At 43.1% G+C, this 22,560-nt stretch overlaps 1 protein-coding gene across 1 annotated transcript in view; it reads left to right on the top strand.

Moving 5' to 3' along the window:
• Positions 1–2,057: 2,057 nt before the first annotated feature.
• Positions 2,058–22,560, top strand: part of LOC140480985 (SH2 domain-containing protein 1A-like) — a 59,179-nt gene continuing 38,676 nt past the window's right edge. The window contains exons 1-2 of the mRNA XM_072576597.1: positions 2,058–2,386; positions 14,166–14,226. Of these exons, the coding sequence (XP_072432698.1) occupies positions 2,058–2,386; positions 14,166–14,226 (390 nt within the window). The remainder of the gene's footprint in view (positions 2,387–14,165; positions 14,227–22,560) is intronic.

The following is a 22,560-nucleotide window of genomic DNA, read 5'->3' as shown; positions in this document are numbered from 1 at the left end:
TATTCCAAAAATGGCCTAATCAACATCCTGTACAGCTGCAACATGACCTCCCAACTCCTGTACTCAATGCTCTGACCAATAAAGGAAAACATACCAAACACCTTCTTCACTATCCTATCTACCTACGACTCTACTTTCAAGGAGCTATGAACCTGCACTCCAAGGTCTCTTTATTCAGCAACACTCCCTAGGACCTTACCATTAAGTGTATAAGTCCTGCTAAGATTTGCTTTCCCAAAATGCAGCACCTCACATTTATCTAAATTGAACTCCATCTGCCACTCCACAGCCAATTGGCCCATCTCATCAAGATCCCATTGTAATCTGAGGTAACCTTCTTCGCTGTCCACTACACTTTTAATATTGGTGTCATCTGCAAACTAACGAACTATACCTCCTATGTTCATATCTAAATCATTTATATAAATGATGAAAAGTAGAGGACCCAGCACCGATCCTTGTGGCACTCCACTGGTCACAGGCCTCCAGTCTGAAAAACAACCCTCCACCACCACCCTCTGTCTTCTACCCTTGAGCCAGTTCTGTATCCAACTGGTGAGTTCTCCCTGATTTCCATGAAATCTAACCTTGCTAATCAGTCTCCATGGGAAACCTTGTCGAACGCCTGACTGAAGTCTATATAAATCACGTCCACCGCTCTGCCCTCATCAATCTTCTTTGGTACTTTTTCAAAAAACTCAATCAAGTTTGTGAGACATGATTTCCCAGGCACAAAGCCATGTTGATTATCCCAAATCAGTCCTTGCCTTTCCAAATACATGTAAATCCTGTCCCTCAGGATTCCTTCCAACAACTTGTCCACCACTGATGTCAGGCTCACTGGTCTATAGTTCCCTGGCTTGTCCTTATCAACATTCTTAAATAATGATACCATGTTAGCCAACCTCCAGTCTTTTGGCATCTCACCTGTGACTATTGATGGTACAAATAACTCAGCAAGAGGCCCAGCAATCACTTCTCTAGCTTCCCACAGAGTTCTAGGGTACACCTGATCAGGTCCTGGGCATTTATCCACCTTTATGCTTTTCAAGACATCCAGCACTTCCTCCTCTGTAATATGAACATTTTGCTAGATGTCACCATCTATTTCCCCACATTGTATATCTTTCATGTCCTTCTCCACAGTAAACACTGATGCAAAATACTTGTTTAGAATCTCCCCAATCTCCTGGGTTTTTTTGTTTGGTATATTTAACTCTTCAGTGACATTTGGAGGAGGCCTCTAAAGTGTTTATGATGTCCTCCTGGGTGCCTCTGCTGTGACCAAGTTCTGGGTACAGCAACTGCTTTGGGATTCTGGTGTCAGGCATCTTCCCAGCAGAGCTGGTTTGGAGTGATTAGAGCCTCAATGCAAGGCAGCTTGGCTTGGAAGATGAGGCAGATGTTGGGCTACTTGGATGGGTCACCAGATCTGGAAGATCTTGTGAAGGCATCACTAGTGGGAACTTCAAATATGGAAAGGATGTAGCTATGCAGTATTACCAGGCATTGTTGTTCACGTATGGCTCAGGGACACTGAAACCAGTTGAGGCTTTCAACACTGGATGGTAACTCACTTGAATATTTTATTTGCATTATTAGATCCTAGCTGGGGATCAGGTGGGTACCAAGAAAATGCTTTTTTTTGTGGAAGAGACGAGAACTAAGGGACAAAATGTAAAACTAAGGGAATTCCCACTTAAGATGGAGATGAGGAGATTTTATGTCTCTCTCAATAGCCCTTGGTCTTTGGAGCTCGAGGGGAATGGTGAGTTGAAGCCACAACTAGATCAGCAATGACCTTTATAGATGGCATAGGAGGATGGAGAAGCTGAATGGTCCATTCCTATTCCCTGAATCACATGTTCTACAGTGGTTTCATCCCAAGCACATTTTTCTTACTTGAGAATCTGCAGTTAAGCTTAAAACTAAACCATTTAAAATTGTGAAATGAGTAAGATGCGACGTGTGTATTTCCTGTTGAATTGTAGAGCAGCCGGATGTTTTAAACAGATCGTGAGACTGATCAGAAACAAAGTGAAGGGCAATCTGACAGAATGGGGAAGCGCCTGTGTATTTCTTTGTACTCGGTCCTGCTTTCACTCAGGAGACTGGGCCGGTTGCAAGATGCCACACGCAACAGAAAATATTCCCAAACTCTCCCAGCAGCCTCCCCCGTTTCTGCTTGCAGTAAAACAGGGGGAAGAGAGGGAGAGGGCAACTTGGCGGCTGAGAAGGCCTCAGTGGAAACCATGAGACTGCCCTTCTACCACGGGAAAATCAACAAGGCACAGACCGAGGAGCTATTAGCATCTTCAGGCAAAAACGGCAGCTACTTGATCCGAGACAGCGAGACTGTGCCTGGGAGCTATTGCCTGTGTGTGTTGTAAGTAAGGAAACTGAACAACAACTTGATAAATAAAGGATAAGTTGGTGGCGAATCAAAGTCGACGCCAAAATGAATTTAGGAGCAAATTACTGCAGATGCTGGAATCTGTATTAAAACCAATAAAATGCTGGAGATCAGGCAGCATTCATAGAGAGAGAACGTTAGTTTGCTGTCTCTCCATAGATGCTGCCTGACCCGCTGTGATTGCCAGCATTTTTTTGTTGTCGTCAATATGAATTGCCTGTTAAAATTCAACCACTTAGACACAAGCAAGTCAGGGAGATCAGGAGAATGGGGCTGGGGCTCGCTCAGCGTTTTGCGATTCAGTGGATGAGAGCGAAACGTTCAAACAAAAAAAAACAGAAATCGCTGGAGAAACTCAGCAGGTCTGGCAGTATCTGTGGAGAGAAAACGACGTCAGCGTTTCGAAGGTTAATGCTGTTAGTTTTCCCTCTCTCTCCACAGATGCTGCCGGATCTGTTGAGTTTCTCCAGCAATTTGTGTCTTTGTTTCAGATTTCCAGTATCTGCAGTACTCTGGTGTAAAAAGGACGGTGCCAATCAGTTGGCGCCCTTGGAAGGGACATGAGTGAATTTGGATAGCCCCTTTCATCATTCCTTCCCTCCCCCACCCCCCAACCATCCCAAAGCGCCTTACCGCCACTGAACCACATTCTGAAATTCAATTAGCTGTTGGACATTGGAAAAGATCTTGATTTTTTTATTGGTTAGCCGAGCTCAGTCCTGCCACATTGAATGGACGGAGTGCACCTGGAAAGCGCTTGTTTGTAAATAGTCGGAGCCATGTGGGTGCGAGTCAGCCGAATTGTGCTCAGGATAATCAATTTCCCAAGTGATAGTGGCAAAAACCGTGTGACACCAACTGGCTCCCGATCACGAGGCTGTTCGTACATCAAGTTCACTGACTGTTCAATGAGCGCTTTGTGCACAGACTATGTATAAGGAATTAGTTTCGTTATCCAGTCTCGCAGCAATTCATTTTATATGTAAATAAATAAGCACGTTTTATTTAATTAAGAAGCCAAATCCAATCGCAGCCTTCCTATTCCAGACGAAACAATCTGACTCTTTTGTGATTTGGAGGTGCAGGTGTTGGATTGGGGTGTACATAGTTAAAAATCACACAACACCAGGTCATGGTCCAACAGGTTTATTTGGAAAGACTAGCTTTCGGAGCTCCACAACCACCAGATGAAGGAGCAGCGCTCCGAAAGCTAGTGCTTCCAAATAAACCTGCTGGGAGATCACCTGGTGTTCCGTGATTTTTAACTTTTTTTTGTGACAGTGGAATCCAATACGGCTCAGAAAGCGGCTCTAGAAGTTGTGAGCTACCCGCGTAAAGTACCTTACACTCACCTCAAGCTATTAAGAAATGTGAATTAAAAAACCGAAAGAACTGCGGGTGCTGTAAATGAGAAATAAAAGCAGATATTGTTGGAAAAGCTCAGCAAGTCTGGCAGCATTTGTGGAGAGAAAGTAGAGTTAACGTTTCGGGTCGAGTGACCCTTCCCTAGAATTGAGAAATAACACTTGGGGAAATTGATTTCCCTGAAATATGTGAATATCGCTTTCGACTCCCGGTTTATGACGAAGCTAGTACCATAACCATAAGCTTGACATAAATATTTGGATGAAATTTTAATGCTCAAGTGTTGTGTTCAAGTCTTTCGCTCGGAGTGTGCTCATTAACTCTCCCCAAATTTGTTCAATTATTTGATTCACAAACAAAATGAGTCCTTACTCCGTCTTCCCCGATTTTGACTTCCTTTTACCATCAGACTTTTCCAGTAATTTGCAAACGCCTCACCAGCATCACAGGAGAGAGAGCCTTACCTCACAAATAATTGACATTATTGTAGAAGACAAACTAATAGCACTCATGAAAAGTTCCAATTTTGGAAACCATTTAACGAAATTGACGTGCGGGGTCCGGAGTGGGAGAGTGGAAATCTGTTTTATAAAGTTACAGTTAAAACCGCGTGGTGTATGTGCAATCAATTCCGCACTTGGCCAGAGTAAAAAAATAGCGCCAGTAAATAAAAACAATGTGGATAAATGTTTAAATCGTCTCCATTTCGGTACACACGAGTCAAAACATTTAACTCCCGCGCCTGCGAAAATAAATATTTGGGTGTAAATCAAATTATCTCAGTAATAAATGCACAGGCTCGCTTTGCAGCGATTGCAACACCATGGACTGAAGTGAAAATTGAGCTATGGAGAGGGAGTCATTGAAATTGCATTGTCAGAAACGACACAAGCTTTTGTTTCCCTCGATTTTGAGACGGGGGAGGGCGGATGTTGGAAGGTTCGAGAGATCGTTTTAACGGACGTAAACCTGACGATAACAAATCTGCACTTTTCACGATGCGCCACCTGGTTTAACCAGCGACCAAAGCTCTGAAAAAAACGAGAAGCCAAATATCTTCAGAATTAGTTGAAAACAATAACGTGGGGCGAGGGGAGGGGGGGGGGGGGGATTGAAACGATTTCAGGCATCGAGAGAAAAAAAATAACTTCACCAGAAACCTTGCGGGGGAGGCTGAATATTTTACAGTCAGCCCACCACTGAAATACTTGATGTAGTGTGTTAGTGAAATTCTTCAGATGGGTTCTGTTGCTCGTGGTTTAGACTTTTTTTTGAAAAACAAAATAACTTTGAATTCAGCTGATTTAAAATGGTGATAATTACACTCATTCTAAGGGCGGGATTTTATTTCCATCCTGGGATCTGCATGTTCATAGCTTGCAAACTTGAACAAAACGAACAATTTATTCGGGAATGAAAACTTAAACAACGCTGGAGATCACAGCGGGTCGGGCAACATTCACCTGATGAAAGAGCAGCGCTCCGAAAGCTAGTGCTTCTAATTCAACCTGTTGGACTATAACCTGGTGTTGTGTGATTTTTAACTCGAGGGAGAGAGAGGGAGCAAACTAACGTTTCACCAGAACTGAAGTGTGGAGGGGGCAGCATTTATGATAGAGTGAGGGGGGTGGAGTGCTGGGGGAGAAACGATGTTGTTTACTTAGATTAAATGATCGCAATGTGAGAATGGCAGAACAACTCCTTTGGTCATTCTGACAGCTCCGAGTTGGTTTTTGGCGAGTTGAGAACAGCATGAAAAAGCCGGTTTGCGGGTCTGTGTAGTAAGCGCTGTACCTTCTGCATCAAGCTTTTCTTGCCTTTGCACCAGTCACACCCAGTTGTGAAAATTAACGGCTTTGCCTGTCGCACGAATTGTAATGTTTGTGAATCCCTGAAGGTCATGTCGAGGGAGGTGCGTCTTGTGTGTGTGGGTGAGGTGTAGAGTCACGGGGTCAGAGGGGGGGTGGGTGGGTGACAGATGTGGAGGTGCAGGTGTTGGACTGGGGTGGACAAAGTTAAAAATCACACAACACCAGGTTATAGTCCGACAGGTTTATGTGGAAGCACTAACTAGTATAACCTGGTATTGTGGGATTTTTAAGCTCCTAAAGGAAGCAGACACGGACCAATGCTTCCAATACTGTCTCAGTTCTCTTTGTACCTTCTCCTGGCACTCGCCCTGGCTTGTTGGAAGGAGGTTTTAAACAGGGCGTCAAAACCATCCAGAGCCAAGCAAACATGCTGTTCTGATCAGGGATCACCCCGTCAACCCAAATCCCTCTTCCCTCGGCAGGCAATAAACGATTGCCACATTTATTCAATCCTTTCTACACGCAAGTTGGAGTTTGTCTAGACGCTCGGGGACTCAACCAGCTCTCGATCTCTGCAATCTCCCAGAGACTCTATTCGTAATAAAACCCGGAGATCGAGCTAATATTAAAAATAAACCATTCACTGGTGAATTTTACCCTTTGGTGTTTGGAGAACCTTGAGGTGGCGGTACTTTAAGGCGTCCTTTGATGTCGTCCCGGCAAACACTTTTAATTCAATCCCCCCACCCCTCACCGTGAACGGTAGGTCCGATGGTAAACTTTCTGAGCGAGAGGTCGCGGGGGGGCGCGGGGGTTACGGGGCAGGTTGAGAATATTTCAGCTCACGGCATTCTTTAAGAAAAAAGTTTCCATTTATAAGAGTGAGAATGGACGAAGATTTCAGTGTGTGGTGAGGAATGGGAGGGGTGTGAGGGTATTTGAAAGTCGCTCACGTTAATAAGTGATCCACCCCCCTCCCCCCCCCCCCAAAAAGATATGCCCCTGATTGCAAACACACTTTCTCAAGAGCAGGATACCGCTGCCCTGAGTAGAACTTCTTACACACACCACTCATAGAATCCCAACAGCATAGGTAGAGGCCGCTCGGGCCATCAAGTCTGGACACTCTTGGACGCCAGTCTCTTATGCAAATGTACCCAGGAAATGGTGGAATAGTTACTACTGGACAGGTGATCCCCAGACTGGGTTTAATGGTTTGGCATTAAATCACTTCAAGGCAGCTGATGGAATTTAAACATATCTCAGACCATAAGATGTCAGAGCAGCAGTAAGCTGATCTGATGATCCTTAACTGTACTTTCCGTTCTTTTCCTCATAACTCTGGATTCTCTTACTGATTAAAAAGTCTATCTCAGCCTTGAATATACTTACGGATTCAACACTGGCAGTCCTCTGCAGTAAAGAATACCACAGATTCTTAACCCTCAGAGAAAAAAAACCTCATCTCCGTCTCAAATGGGCAATCCCTTACACATTGCCCATGAGTTGTAGTCCTAGACTTTACCACAACAGGGAAAAAAACATGACTGGATGTACTCTGAAGAGATCCCTAAGAAATACTCCCTGTATACTCATGACTGTGTAGCCAAATTTCATCTGAACACCATCTCCACAAGTTTGCTGATGACACCACCTTTATGGCTGGGTATCAAGCAGTGGCAAGAATGAATACTCGTCAACTGAGGTAGTATGAGCTGAGGTTAGAAACAGGAAAGGAGAGGTCACCCTGTTGAGAGTTTTCTATAGGCCTCCGAATAGTTTCAGAAATGTAGAGGAAAGAATAGCAGAGATGATTCTCGATAGGAGTGAGAGAGACAGGGTAGATGAGGAAATTTTTTTTTAGATTAGATTACTTACAGTGTGGAAACAGGCCCTTCGGCCCAACAAGTCCACACCGCCCTGCCAAAGTGCAACCCAGCCATACCCCTACATCCACCCCTTACCTAACACTATGGGAAATTTAGCATGGCCAATTCACCTGACCTGCACATCTTTGGACTGTGGGAGGAAACCGGAGCACCCGGAGGAAACCCACGCAGACACGGGGAGAATGTGCAAACTCCACACAGTCAGTTGCCTGAGGCGGGAATTGAACCCAGGTCTCTGGCGCTGTGAGGCAGCAGTGCTAACCACTGTGCCACCGTGCCACCCACCAAAGGGATAGGACACTTGGTGGTGTGGTGTTAAGGTAGCAATCTCTCCCTCAATGCCAGCAAAACTAAAGAGCTGATCATCAACTTCCAGAAGCAAGAAGGAGGGAGCACCTGGCTCAATGTCAATGGTGCTGAGATGGAGATGATTGAGAGCATTGAGTTCCTCACCAATGATCACCAACAGTCTGTCCTGATCCATCCACATTAATGCAATGGTCAAGAAGGCACAACAATGCCACTTCTTTTACAGGAGACTAAGTAAATTTGGCGTGTCCATTCACCAACTTTTACAGATGCACCATAGATAGCATTCTATCTGGCTGCATCACTGGTATGGCAATGCTCTGCCCAGGATCATAAAGTGCAGAGAGTTGTGAGCACAGCCCATTCCATTATGTAAGCCTGCCTTCCATCCATTGACTCCATCCATACTTCTTGCTCCCTTGAAAGGCAGCCAACATAATCAAAGACCCCTCCCCCACCCCAGTTATAATCTTATCCAAACTCTTCCAGCAGGCAGAAGATACAAAAGCTTAAACACACATACCAACAGATTCAAGAACAGTTTCTTGTCCCACTGTTATTAGACATCTGAATGGACTTCTCAAATTTTACTTCTAATGTTGATCTTGCTTTTGTAAACTTTCTTTGCAGCCATAACTTTGTATTCCTCGCTCAGTTCAATCACCCTATGATTATTGTATGTTGTAGAACATGGAACATTACAGCGCAGTACAAGCCCTTTGGCCCTGTTGTGCTGACCTGTCATACCAATCTGAAGCCCATCTAACCTACACTATTCCATGTATGTCCATATGCTTGTCCAATGACGACTTAAATGTACTTAAAGTTGGCAAATCTACTACCATTGCAGGCAAAGCATTCCATACCCTTACTACTCTCTGAGTAAAGAAACTACCTCTGACATCTGTCCTATATCTATACTTGGAAAAAGGCTCCCCATATACACCACATCAACTGGTTTACTCTCATCTACCTGTTTGGTCACCTTCTCAAAGAACACAATAAGGTTTGTGAGGCATGACCTACCCTTCACAAAACCATGCTGACTATCTCTAATCATATTATTCTTTTCTAGATGATTATAAATCCTATCTCTTATAACCTTTCCCAACACTTTACCAACAACTGAAGTAAGGCTCACTGGTCTATAATTACCTGGGTTGTCTCTACTCCCCTTCGTGAACATTTGCTATCCTCCAGTCTTCTGGCACCATTCCTGTAGACAATGACGATTTAAAGATCAATGCCAAAGGTTCGGCAATCTCCTCCCTGGCTTCCCAGAGGATCCTGGGATTAATCCCATCTGGCCCAGGGGACTTATTTATCTTCAAACTCTGCAGGATTTCTAATACCTCTTCCTTGTGAATCTCAATCACATCTAGTCTAGTAGCCTGTATCTCAGTAATCTCCTTGACAACATTGTTGTTTTCTAGAGTGAATACTGTTGATAAATATTCATTAAGTGCTTCCCCTATCTCCTCTGACTCCACACACAACTTCCCACCACTATCCTCGATTGGCCCTAATCTTACTCTCATCATTCTCTTATTCCTTAAATACCTATAGAAAACCTTAGGGTTTACCCTGATCCTATCCGCCAACAACTTCTCATATCTCTTCCTGGCTCTTCTGAGCTCTCTCTTTAGGTCTTTCCTGGCTACCTTGTAACCCTCAAGTGCCCTAAATGAGCCTTTATATCTCATCCTAACATAAGCCTTCTTCTTCCTCTTGACCAGAGATTCCATTTCTTTTGTAAACCGTGGCTCCCGTGCTGTACAGCTTCCTCCCTGTCTGACAGGTACATACTTATCTAGGAAACTAGGGAGCTTTTCCTTGAATAAGCTCCACATTTCTAATGTACCCATCCCCTGCAGTTTCCTTCCCCATCCTATGCTTCCTAAATCTTGCCTAATCGCATCGTAACTCTTGCCCAGTGTAACTCTTGCCCAGAGGTATACGTGGGCGGCACGGTGGCACAGTGGTTAGCACTGTTGCCTCACAGCGCCAGAGACCCGGGTTCAATTCCCGCCTCAGGCGACTCTCTGTGTGGAGTTTGCACATTCTCCCTGTGTCTGCGTGGGTTTCCTCCGGGTGCTCCGGTTTCCTCCCACAGTCCAAAAATGTGCAGGTTAGGTGAATTGGTCATGCTAAATTGCCCTTAGTGTTAGGTGCAGGGGTAAATGTAGGGAAATGGGTCTGGGTGGGTTACGCTTCAGTGGGTCGGTGTGGACTTGTTGGCCCGAAGGGCCTGTTTCCACACTATAAGTAATCTAAGTAATAAGATCACCTATCCCTTTCTATCACTAAAGTAAACATAACAGATTTGTGATTGCTATCACCAAAGTGCTCACCTACTTCCAAGTCTAACACCTAGCCAGGCTCATTACCCAGTACCAAATCTAATGTGGCTTCATCCCTTGTTGGCCTGTCTAAACACTGTCAGGAAGCTCTCCTGCACACACTGGACAAAAACTGACTCGTACTGTAGTGTTGCCAGTCAATATTTAGAAAGTTGAAGTCCCCCATGACAACTACCCTGACTCTCTCACTCCTATTGAGAATCATTTCTGCCATCCTTTCCTTTACATTTCTGGAACTATTTGGAGGCCTATAGAAAACTCCCAACAGGGTGACCTCTCCTTTCCTGTTTCTAACCTCAGCCCATACTACCTCAGTGATGAGTCCCCAAACATCCTTTCTGCAACTGTAATACTGTCCTTGACCAACAATGCCACACTCTCCCCTCTTTTACCATCTTCTCTGTTCTTACTGAAACATTATGATCTGTCTGTACTGCATGCAAAACAAAACTTGCCAATGTACATAGGTACATGTGACAATAATAAGTCAAACCAAGTGTTTCAAGAAGGGGTCTCAAATTATTCTCCTAAACTCCAATGAGTACAAGCCAAACATATCTAATTTCTCCCTTAAGAAAATTGCTCGATAACTGGGATCAACCTAGTGAACTTTTTCTGAACTGACTCCAGTGACAGACTGTATTTCCTTAGAAAAAACAAAAAAAGGAAGTGATGGAGAAAATCAACAGCTCTGGAGAGAGAAACAAAGTTAACTCTCCAGTCCATTATAACACTTCTTAAACTTTGCTTTTATCTTTCTTCAACTCTGCGATTAGGAAACTCTCTAATGTTGACCATAAATTGGTAGTTGAGAAAAATATGGGTTTACTAATGTTTTTTAGGAAGGAAGTTTGCTGTCTTTGCCTGATCTGGTCTACATGTGACACTAAGAATAAATGGAGAATCTTTGCATTATCTATTTAGCTTAATATTCCAATCCCATTGCTTTTGAAATTGGATTAACCAGAAGAACAAATCTATTATTTAAAATTATTCTAGGATAGCATGTTGTTCACATTGTCAAAGAAACATCGTGGATAGAAGCTAATTGGCAGTGTGCCATTCCGGTGTGATGTAAGTTAAGGCTGAATCAGCTTGAAGCATTTCAGACCCAGAAAGAGTCAGTTCAATGGGCTCTGAAGTAATTGAAGAGTGGACTTTTAAACATTGTATACAGACCTTTGGAGACGTGATTGTGAACAGCTGGCTGCATGGATTACCATGTAGGTCACCATTTGTCAACCTTCCTCAACTTCTCATTCTCCATAGCTTTTTTTTTGCATAACTTTGCTGCCCCAAAGTCAGTGGTTTAATGTGGTTGAAAGTGCATGCACACAGTTGTGGAGAATGCTTGGTCCTCGGTGCTCTTCTGAGCAGCTGCAGAACTGTTAAAGAATTTAGAGTAAATTGGGTAAAGGCAAACGCAGCAACAAGGTGCAGCAAGGTGTGAACCACATCCAGCTCAGGAGATCTGTTGTTTCTGCGGGCTACACACAGGAACTGATGCAAACAATTTCAACTTTAAGTCCACGTAGTTCCTTAATAAACCAGAAAAAAATACAGAACCCAGAGAAAAAACACATGGAGGCAAAATTCATACTAATGACCAACTTGAAAAAATGTTGGAAATGTGAAACCTTCACAGTGTAAATGCTGTAAAATGTACAACAGATTCACAGAACAGTAGTCAGTAACTTTACAGGGTGATAAAATTCTCACTGCTAAAAGTGTTTAACTGCTGATAAATATTTAAAGCACTTTGGTTTACTTTGTTGTTTCATGGGGAGTAGTTGGTATTGGCAAGGCCAGCATTTTTTACCAATCCACAATTTAGTCATTGAATCATACAGCATAGAATCTGGCCCTTTGGCTCAACATATTTATGCCCTGACCAATAAACATCAAAGTACACCAGTTCCATTTACCTGAACTTGCTCCATAGTCTAGCATGCTCTGCTATTTAAGTGCGCATCCAGATTTTCCTTAGATGTTGCAAGAGTACCTGCCTCCATCTCCCTCTCAGGCAGCACGTTCCACCATCCTTTGGGTGAAAACATTCTTTCTCAGATCATCTCTAAACCACTTACTCCTCATCTGAAATGTAAGCCCTTTGGTCTTAGATATATCTGCCTAAAGAAAATGTTTTCCCGATCTACCCTGATTATGCCTCTCATAATGTTGTATCCCTCAATCATATCCCTTCCCACCCCACCCCAAACTCCTCCAGGCAACATCCTGATGAATATCCTATGCACACTGTCATGTCCTTCCGATAGTGTGCTAACCAGAACTGTGCCCAGTATTTTGTCTGTGGCCTAACCAAGTTGTAGAAAGACTTCCTTTCTTCTATATTCGAAGTCCCTGCGAATGAAGGCAAGAATCTTGTATGCCTTCTTCACCACCCTGTCTGCAATGCCCATATCCCATGAGAGAATTAAAAAAAAGTCTGCCACTATTTCTCTTCTAATTGATCAATTGACTGAACTTAATAGGTTAAAGTAAGTGCCTAAAATCTGGCAGATGGAGTGTCATGTGGGAAATGCCAAAGTCGAAGAAGGTGGTGCTGGAAAAGCACAGCAGGTCAGGCAACATCCGAGGAGCAGGAGAGTCGATGTTTTGGGCATAAGCCCTTCATCAGGAAAGAAACGTGACTCTCCTGCTCCTCGGATACTGCCTGGCCTGCTGTACTTTTCCAGTGCCAAGTTTTTGTACTCTGACTCTCCAGCATCTGCAGTCCTTACTTTCTCCTAGAAAATGTCAAAGTCTTCACTTTGGCAGAAACAAGAAAAGTGATTTTGATTTGATTTGTGATCACATGTGGCTAAGTACAGTGAAAAGCTTTTTTTGCAAGAATTACAGGCAGAAATAGATGTACAGATCATAGGGTGAGAAAAAAACGTGGACAGAGTGAGACAAGAACAACATTAACAAGATCAACATTATTTGAAGTTACAGAATCCACTTGTCAGTCAAATAATGGCAGGGATGAAGCTGTTCTTGAACCTGCTGGTGTGTATTCAAGCTTCTGTATCTTCTGCCTGACGGAAGAGGTTGTTGGAGAAGTATTATTTACATGGAGAAAATCTGCAAAATTCTGAGGTGCAGAGGGATCCAGGTTAACATGACTCATAAATACAGAATGCAGGTGTAATAAATAATTAAGAAGGCTAATGGAATGCTTTGGTTTCGAATTAGAATTAGATTTTATTGTCACGTGTGCTCAAGTATAAGAATACAGAAGTACGGTGAAAATTGTACAAAGTCTCCATTCTACGGCACTATCTTGAATAAACAATACCAGGATTTTAAAAAAAGACAAGAAATGATAGAAACAGAGCCCAAGACTAAGAAACATGTACAGATCTTAAACTCCTTATCCAAAATAAAAGGAAAATGTCCGGATTTTAAAGTCTTATCTCCCTGGGCCCAGCCTTGGCGTAGAGTTACGGTCAGCCTCTTGCATGGGTTGTCTTTTGAGGATAGGCAGGACAGCTTCTGTTTTCACTGAAGTTTAGAAGAGTAAGGGTTGGTTTGACTTTAATTTATAATGGTTAGTAGTTTTGACAAGGTCAATGTCGGAAGGTTGTTTCTTATTGTGAATCAATTGAGAACGTGAGCACATTGTTTTATGATTAGGGTCACCCCTGCAGAATAGAGATAAGGGGAATTTATTTCTGTTCAAAGCTGGTGCAACTTTGGAACTGCCTACCTCAGAGGTGGTGGAGGTCGGGACACTGAATACTTTTATGGTCGAGGTAGATAGGTTCTTGTTCGGATACTTATAAGGGAATCAAAGAAGGTAGATGCAATTTGGAACACAGAGCAGCCATGATCTTATTGAATGGTGGAGCAGGCTTGAAGAACTGGGTTGCTTGCTTCTGCTCCATATTGGTATGAAATTTCAAGTTATTAACATTACCTCAATTACATGCTCCAGGGATTTGAAGATGCATCATGTCCCATTCCCCCATTTTGATTGGATTTTAACATAACTCTAATTATTTCTTTGCATCTCCAGGAACCAAACGTTTGTTCATACTTATCGGATTTTTGAAAATTCTGGAAATTGGCATGTTCAGGTAAGGATCTACAGTCTGTTTTAATAAGCGATTGCAACTCCCTTAAACCCAGACCTGAAGGAGTTTGCCCATTCCACAGACTCAACCTTGAGTTGGGTGATATGCAGTGGGAAAGAAATGGACCTTGGAATTAAATATCAGACCGAGGAAGTAGGCAATCTGTGACCTGCCAAGATGAATGATGAATGTCAGAAAAGCAAGACTAATAAAGCAACATAAATTTCATAAAGGAGCAAAGTGCAAATGCACCATCAAAAAAGGTTGCTTGTTGAAAAACCTACAGCAATACAAACTTTCAAATATATATGTTAACTGTCTGAATAATCAACAATCACATTTGACACAGAGTGAAGGATATTATTAAGCTAGAGAGGGTTCAAAAGTGATTGACCGGGATGTTGCTGGGTACTGAAGGTTTGAGTTACAAAGGAAGGCTGGATTGGCCGGGACTTTTTTCAGTGGAGCAAAGGAGGTTGAGAGGTGACCTTATAGAGGTTTATAAAATCATGAGGGTTATAGATAGGGTTAATTGTACGTGTATTTTCCCTAACATGGGAAATTTAAAGTCGAGGGGGCATATTTTTAAGATGAAAGGAGAGAATTTCAAAAAGACATAGAACATAGAACATAGAACATAGAACATAGAACATAGAACATAGAACAATACAGCACAGAACAGGCCCTTCGGCCCACAATGTTGTGCCGAACTTCTAACCTAGATTAAGCACCCATCCATGTACCTATCCAAATGCCGCTTAAAGGTCGCCAATGATTCTGACTCTACCACTCCCACGGGCAGCGCATTCCATGCCCCCACTACTCTCTGGGTAAAGAACCCACCCCTGACATCTCCCCTATACCTTCCACCCTTCACCTTAAATTTATGTCCCCTTGTAACACTCTGTTGTACCCGGGGAAAAAGTTTCTGACTATCTACTCTATCTATTCCTCTGATCATCTTATAAACCTCTATCAAGTCACCCCTCATCCTTCGCCGTTCCAACGAGAAAAGGCCGAGAACTCTCAACCTATCCTCGTACGACCTACTCTCCATTCCAGGCAACATCCTGGTAAATCTTCTCTGCACCCTCTCCAAAGCTTCCACATCTTTCCTAAAGTGAGGCGACCAGAACTGCACACAGTACTCCAACTGTGGCCTAACCAAAGTCCTGTACAGCTGCAACATCACTTCACGACTCTTGAATTCAATCCCTCTGCTAATGAACGATAATACTCCATAGGCCTTCTTACAAACTCTATCCACCTGAGTGGCAACCTTCAAAGATCTATGTACATAGACCCCAAGATCCCTCTGTTCCTCCACCTGACTAAGAACCCTACCATTAACCCTGTATTCTGCATTCTTATTTGTCCTTCCAAAATGGACAACCTCACACTTGGCAGGGTTGAACTCCATCTGCCACTCCTCAGCCCAGCTCTGCATCATATCTAAGTCCCTCTGCAGCCGACAACAGCCCTCCTCACTGTCCACAACTCCACCTATCTTCGTATCATCTGCAAATTTACTGACCCACCCTTCGACTCCCTCATCTAAGTCATTAATAAAAATTACAAACAGCAGAGGACCCAGAACTGAACCCTGCGGAACTCCACTTGTAACTGGGCTCCAGGCTGAATATTTACCATCTACCACCACTCTCTGCCTTCGACCGGTTAGCCAGTTTTCTATCCAATTGCCCAAATTTCCCTCTATCCCATGCCTCCTGACTTTCCGCATAAGCCTACCATGGGGAACCTTATCAAATGCCTTACTAAAATCCATGTACACTACATCCACTGCTCTACCCTCATCCACATGCTTGGTCACCTCCTCGAAGAATTCAATAAGACTTGTAAGGCAAGACCTACCCTTCACAAATCCGTGCTGGCTGTCCCTAATCAAGCAGTGTCTTTCCAGATACTCGTAAATCCTATCCCTCAGTACCCTTTCCATTACTTTGCCTAGCACAGAAGTAAGACTAACTGGCCTGTAATTCCCGGGGTTATCCCTATACCCTTTTTTGAACAGGGGCACAACATTCGCTACTCTCCAGTCCCCTGGTACCACCCCCGTTGCCAGCGAAGACGAGAAGACCATTGCCAACAGTACTGCAATTTCCTCTCTTGCTTCCCACATAATCCTAGGATATATCCCGTCAGGCCCGGGCGACTTGTCTATCCTCAAGTTGTTCAAAATGTCCAACACATCTTCCTTCCTAACAGGTATCTCTTCTAGCTTAACAGTCCGTTTCACACGGACATCTTATAAACCTCTTATAAACCTTAGAAAAATTGAGTGGCAATTTTTTTTATGCAGAGGTGGTTCGCATGTGGAATGAACTTCCTGAGGAAGTATTGGATGCGAGCACTGTTATGTGTAAAAGACACTTTAATAAGTACATGAATAGGAAAGGTTTGGAGAGATATGGACTAGGAATAGGCAGGTGGGTCTTCTATAGTTTGGAATTGTGTTCGGCATGGAGTGAAGGGTTTGTTTCCGTGCTGTACGACTCTATGCCTATGATAGAAACCTATGTACCAACCTGATTCCCACCAGCCATCCAGCCAAATTAACCAAAAATAGCTCCCTCTTCAAGGGGTACACCTGGAGTAGTAAGTGCAGTTTTTTGTCTCCTTATTTCAGGATGAATGTTCTGGCTCTATTCTGGGAGTGAATGAAGGTTTACCAGATTGATACCTGGGATGGTAGGGCTGACAGATGAAGAGAGACTGGCTCAATTATGTTCACTGGAGTGTAGGAGAATGAGGTCGGGGGAGGGAATGTCATAGAAACCTATGAAATTTGAACCGGACTAGACAGGTTAAATGTATTCAGGGTGTTCCCAATGGTTGGATATTCCACAACAAGGGGTCACAGTTTAAAGATCTGGTAGGCCATTAAGCACTGAAATGATGAGAAATTTCCTTGTTTTTGAAGTAATTCATCAGGCTCTGATTCTTTTATATCAATAAATGAAGACAGCCCTTGGGAGCAGATATCTCCAGTAACCTGCAAAAGAAAGCAAAACATAGGCAAGTTTCCAAATTAATTAAATATACTGGTCTGAAGATGATCTGTCTGAGTCCATGTTGTTTTGGGCTCTGATTAGGAAAGATGTGTAGATTTTTCTTCAATTGCAGGGGTCAGTAGCCTCTACAGAAAATTCATAATATTCAGTATATCCCATCGATCAACCTTATAAAGCTGGTTATGATTCATTTTGGAACTTTCATATTACTGGGGATATTACAGACATCAGTGTAGTATCTTTCCTGTGGTGAGCTTCTGGAATTCCCTGCTGCAGAAAGTGGTTGAAGCCAAAACATTGAATGTTTTCAAGAAGGAGTTGAGTATAGTTCTTTGAGATATAGGGATCAAAGGGTATGGGGGAGAAAGTGGTAACAGGGTGCTGAGTTGGATGATCAGCCATGATCATATTTGGGGTGGCATGGTGGCTCAGTTGTTAGCATGCTGCCTCACAGCACCAGGGTCCCAGGTTCAATTCTAGCCTCGGGCAACTGTCTGTGTGGAGTTTGCACATTCTCCCCGTGTCTGCATAGGTTTCCTCCCACAGTCCAAAGATGTGCAGGTCAGGTGAATTGGCCATGCTAAATTGCCCATAGTGTTAGGTGCATTAGTCAGTGGGAAATGGGTCTGTGTGGGTTAATCCTTCGGAGGGTCAGTGTGGACTTGTTGGGCCGAAGGGCCTTTTTCCACACTGTAGGGAATCTAATCATATTGAATAATGGTGCATAAAGGACCAAAGGGCTTATTTTCTGTGTTTCTATGAATCCAAGTTGCTGTGGGAACATACATTTTTTACATACATGTTGTAGCCTGGAGCTATGGATAGTGATGGTAGTGACTCCAATGTCTTTCATTTGCATAGCTGATCATGGACCTTTTTCCCCTTTTGCTGTCTGCCATCAGCGTACATTGGAAGGGTTTGCAAACTGATGCTTTTTGATAATCAATCTGTTATGAACATCCCTTCCTTGGCTATCCCTTCCTTGGAGTGGGATCCTGGAGTTAAACCCAGAGCCCCATTGGCGTAGAGACAAGAACACTGCCCACTGAGCTACAAGCCTTCCCCTATGAGTACTGACAGACTGTGTTTAAGGGCAGTTTGACTCTCTGCACCCTTTTACAAGTTCCTGCTGTTTTGCAAGCTTAGCATTCATCCTAGCAGGTCGGAATTGGCAATTGTGGCAAACTTTACTATCACCACATTCATGCCGGATGTTTCACACTTGTGTATTTTTTTTGTGCGCAGAGAACAAATGCTGTCATGGTGGTGCTGGGGAGGGATTTTAATACAAGTCTACAGTTAAAAGCCCCAAGGGAACTTGGCTGCATCTCAAACTCTGCTGCAGGATGTTTGTACTTAACTTTGAGGTTAGCTGATAATAACAGGAAGAAAGCATTCTGTAGATTCTTTTTACCTCCCCTGTGCTTTCTAAAATGTTTAATTGCTACTCGTACTTTGTAAGTGTAATTGTTGCTGCGCAGGCCAATTTGGCAGCCAAAATGGCACAGCAAGATCCTGCGGATACCAATAAGATAGATGGCCAGTTACTCATTCCTTTCTGATGAACTCTTTTGGGACACCATGCATGAAAACCGAAACTAATATTGCTCGTCAAGAAGTTATTAAGGCGTATATGCCAGTGCAAGAATATAGAATTGAATCATGATGTCATGGAATAATGGAACAGGCTTGTGAGGTATGCCTATATTCCCAGTATAGACTGCAGCCCATCTCAGTCTTCTGATACAATTTGAAAACAACCCACATCATTGGTTACTTGCATGAAACAAAAAAACTGCAGTTGCTGGAGATCTGAAACAAGCAGAAACAGAAAGTGCTGGTGAAACTCAGCAGGTCTGGTAGAGAGAAAAACAGAGTTAATTCAAGTCCAGTGACTCCACTTCAGAAGTTGGTATGGTGTGCGCAGGAATTCTGTTGTTATGACAGAAGGTGGTGAATTTGTACTCCACAGAGCCACTGCCAATCCTCAGAGCTGGTGCCTAAACAATTCTAGCAAACGACTGGAGTCTAAAGTTGTTGGACTGAATGCTGGTATCTGCAGCTGTGATGATAGCAGTTTGAATGTTGCTGGCAGAAAGCAGTCTTTGCGTCGTGTGACTCTGAGCTTCCACTGCTGCATACGGACACTGTGAAACAAATACAGAGAGTGTTGGATGTAATCAACTGGTCCAACAGCATCTGTGGAGACAGAAACAGAGTTAACATTTTGAGTCTGCAATGACCTCTTCAGAAATGACCAAGAAAGGGTGGCACGGTGCCTCAGTGATTAACACTGTTGCCGCATGGTGCCAGGGACCCAGGTTTAACTCCACCCTCAGGTAACTGTCTGTGTGGAGTTTGCACATTTTCTCCATGTGTGTGGGTTTCCTCTCTTTTCTCTAGTTTTCTCCCACAGTCCAAAGGTGTGCAGGTTAGGTCGATTGGCCGTGCTAAGTTGCCCTCTAGTGCACAGGCTAGACAATTACCCATGGAACATGCAGGGTTACAGGGCTTGGGTGCTGTGCCCTTCAGAAGGTTGGTGTAGACTTGATGGGCTGAGTGGCCTGCTTCATGCTTAGGGATTCAATGATTCTAACTTTTAAACTGAAGTACAGTACTGTCTGGGCCTCTGGGACTTACTAGTCCAGTGATACGCTGCTGCCTTCCCCTATATATGAGCCCTCTACTGGTCTGTAGAGGGAACAGACCCCTGCATAAGAGGCTTGTACTGATGTCCCAGTGATGGAAGTTGGTTATACAAGGGCTAGAGCGTCCTGAACCTGTTTAGCAAGGACCACTCTCACTGTGGTAGCTCACAGATGTAGTTCACCATTCGCCAGGTGAGGTTTGGCATGGGAACTCATTCATGACTTCTTGCATTTCACGTTCTTTTAATTCAAAAGAGTTGTGTTGGTCAATCTTGTGGAGTAAGTTCATTTTTACTTGGTGCTGAGATGAAAGATGGACAGTAGGTGGGTTGAGCAGGTCATCATGAAATGGGTGAGTGACATGGTTTCAACCAACTGGTGGGTTTCTGTCCATTGGTGGATGTGGGGGGGGGGGGGGGGGGGATGTTTGAGAGATCAGGAAGCCATAGGAGTTGATGTTCTGCACAGGGTTCCAGTTCTAGTTTGTGTTGACAAGGGTAGTGTCTGAGCAGCTTGATAGATACAGAGAGTCATAGTATAGGTACACTGAGTAGCACGGTATGTAGGTTGAGTAGTGTGATAGATACAGTGAGCATATGAGAGCTGCAATTAGCAACTCTCTGCAAGATAGAGCGTACTCTCTAAAATCTTAGAATTTAGTGTTGAGGACCTGTTGCCTGCCAAGTCAAGCCTCATCACTCAAATTATCAGGCAGCGCAAGCTTTGTGAGCAGCCTGCACCAGGAGCAATGAATAGAGACTGATACCACAGTGCTATGTTCATGTTCATACTTTGGGCAGATTCAGTTTTGTTCTCTTTATGTAATAAGACCATAACACATAGAATCAGAAGTAGAGTGGTGCTGGAAAAGCACAGCAGGTCAGGCAGCATCTGAAGAGCAGGAAAATCGACGTTTCAGGCAAAAGCCCTTCCTCAGGACTGCCCTGATCATTCCTCAGGAAGGGCTCCTGCCCAAAATGTCGAATTACTTGCTCCTTGGATGCTGGCTGACCTGCTGTGCTTTTCCAGCACCACTCTAATCTTGACTCTGATCTCCAGCATCTGTAGTCCTCACTTTCGCCTACAGGATCAGAAGTAGGCCATCCAAATCATTGTTTGTTCCATCATTCAATGAGATCATGTCCTTTATATCATTAGAACCATTGGGTCGTACAGCATGGAAACAGACCCTTCAGTCCCACCAGTCCATGCCAAACATGATCCCAAACTGAACTAGTCCCACCTGCCTGCTCCTGGCCCATATCCTGCCAAAGCTTTCCCATTCATGTACTCATCCAACATTCACCACTACCTCAGGAAGTTCATTCCACACGTGAACCACCCTCTGTGTAAAACATTTGCCCCCATGTCTTTTTAAATCTTTACCCTCTCACCTTAAAAGTGTGCCCCCTACTCTTGAAATTCCTCCATCCCCTGGAAAAAAACACCTCCTATTAACTCTATCTATACCCCACATGATTTTATGAACTTCAATAAAAGGTCACCTCTCAACTTCCTATGCTCCAGTGAGAAAGGTCCCAGCCTATCCAGTCTTTCTTAAAAAAAAGCAGTTAAATATCAAATGCACTCACAGTGACTCTTGTCTCTCAACCCTCACCAGCTGAGCATTACTCTACATCTAATTCTAGGGGAAAAGAAATACAAAATGCCTTTTCTACCTTTTACCTGATTAACACAATGATTTACTGTCTCATTGTACAATTTAATCTTTGCTTTGCTATAATTTGGCGAAAGGCATTAAAAACTTAATTACCGCAGTCTGAATGAATGAACGCAGCACAGCGCAATCTCATAAAGTCACACTGATTCATATCGTAAATCACTGAACATCAGAAATTTTAAAAGCTCTCATTTCATACCTTCATTTTTAGTGGCTGACTGATAAAATCACACAGCCATTTCTTATTCAGATTTGCATTTTTCTTGTTTTTTTCAAAAAACAAATTTAGAAGTGTATCGGTAATATTGTTGAATTTTTGTAGATTCAAGATATATGCCAGCAATAAATGTTATTTCAATTTATAACTGTCCAGCCCCTAGTCTTTTTCTACGTGATCAACTTTTAATAAAGAAAAACTGGTCCAATTAAAACTGTAAGGGCCTTTAAATGACAGGTTAAAGATTCAGTGAACTGAAATGAATGTTAGAAATGTTATTGATGTCTTCACAGCTTAATTTCAAAGCCAAAGCTTTCAAAATGGAATTGTGTTAAATCCTTTCCATTGTTTTGCTCAATTGAGTTGCAAATTTAGTGGGTAGGTGTTGGTTTAGTGATATTATCACTGGATGATTATTAATCCAGAGACCAAGGCAGTATTCTGGAAATACGGATTCATGGCACCATGGCAGATAACAGTTTGGAATTAAGAGCTTGATGATGACCATGTAATCATTGCTAATTATTGGAAAACACCCATCATTTTCTTTACCTGGTTTGGTCTACATGTGAATCCAGACCAACAGCAACGTGGCAATAAATGCTGCTTCAACCAGTGATACCCACATCCCATTAATAAAAACAACTTATTGTCTCAAAGAAATTACTTTCTGTTTCATAGTCTAATTTATTCATCTACAACAAAACTGTTCTAGTGACTATCCTCCTAAATCACAGTAGATGTCCGAGAAAGATTTTG

Source organism: Chiloscyllium punctatum, chromosome 9, assembly GCF_047496795.1.
Source record: "Chiloscyllium punctatum isolate Juve2018m chromosome 9, sChiPun1.3, whole genome shotgun sequence".
Taxonomy (NCBI): Eukaryota; Metazoa; Chordata; class Chondrichthyes; order Orectolobiformes; family Hemiscylliidae; genus Chiloscyllium; species Chiloscyllium punctatum.
This window is presented reverse-complemented; position numbering and strand designations above follow the sequence as displayed.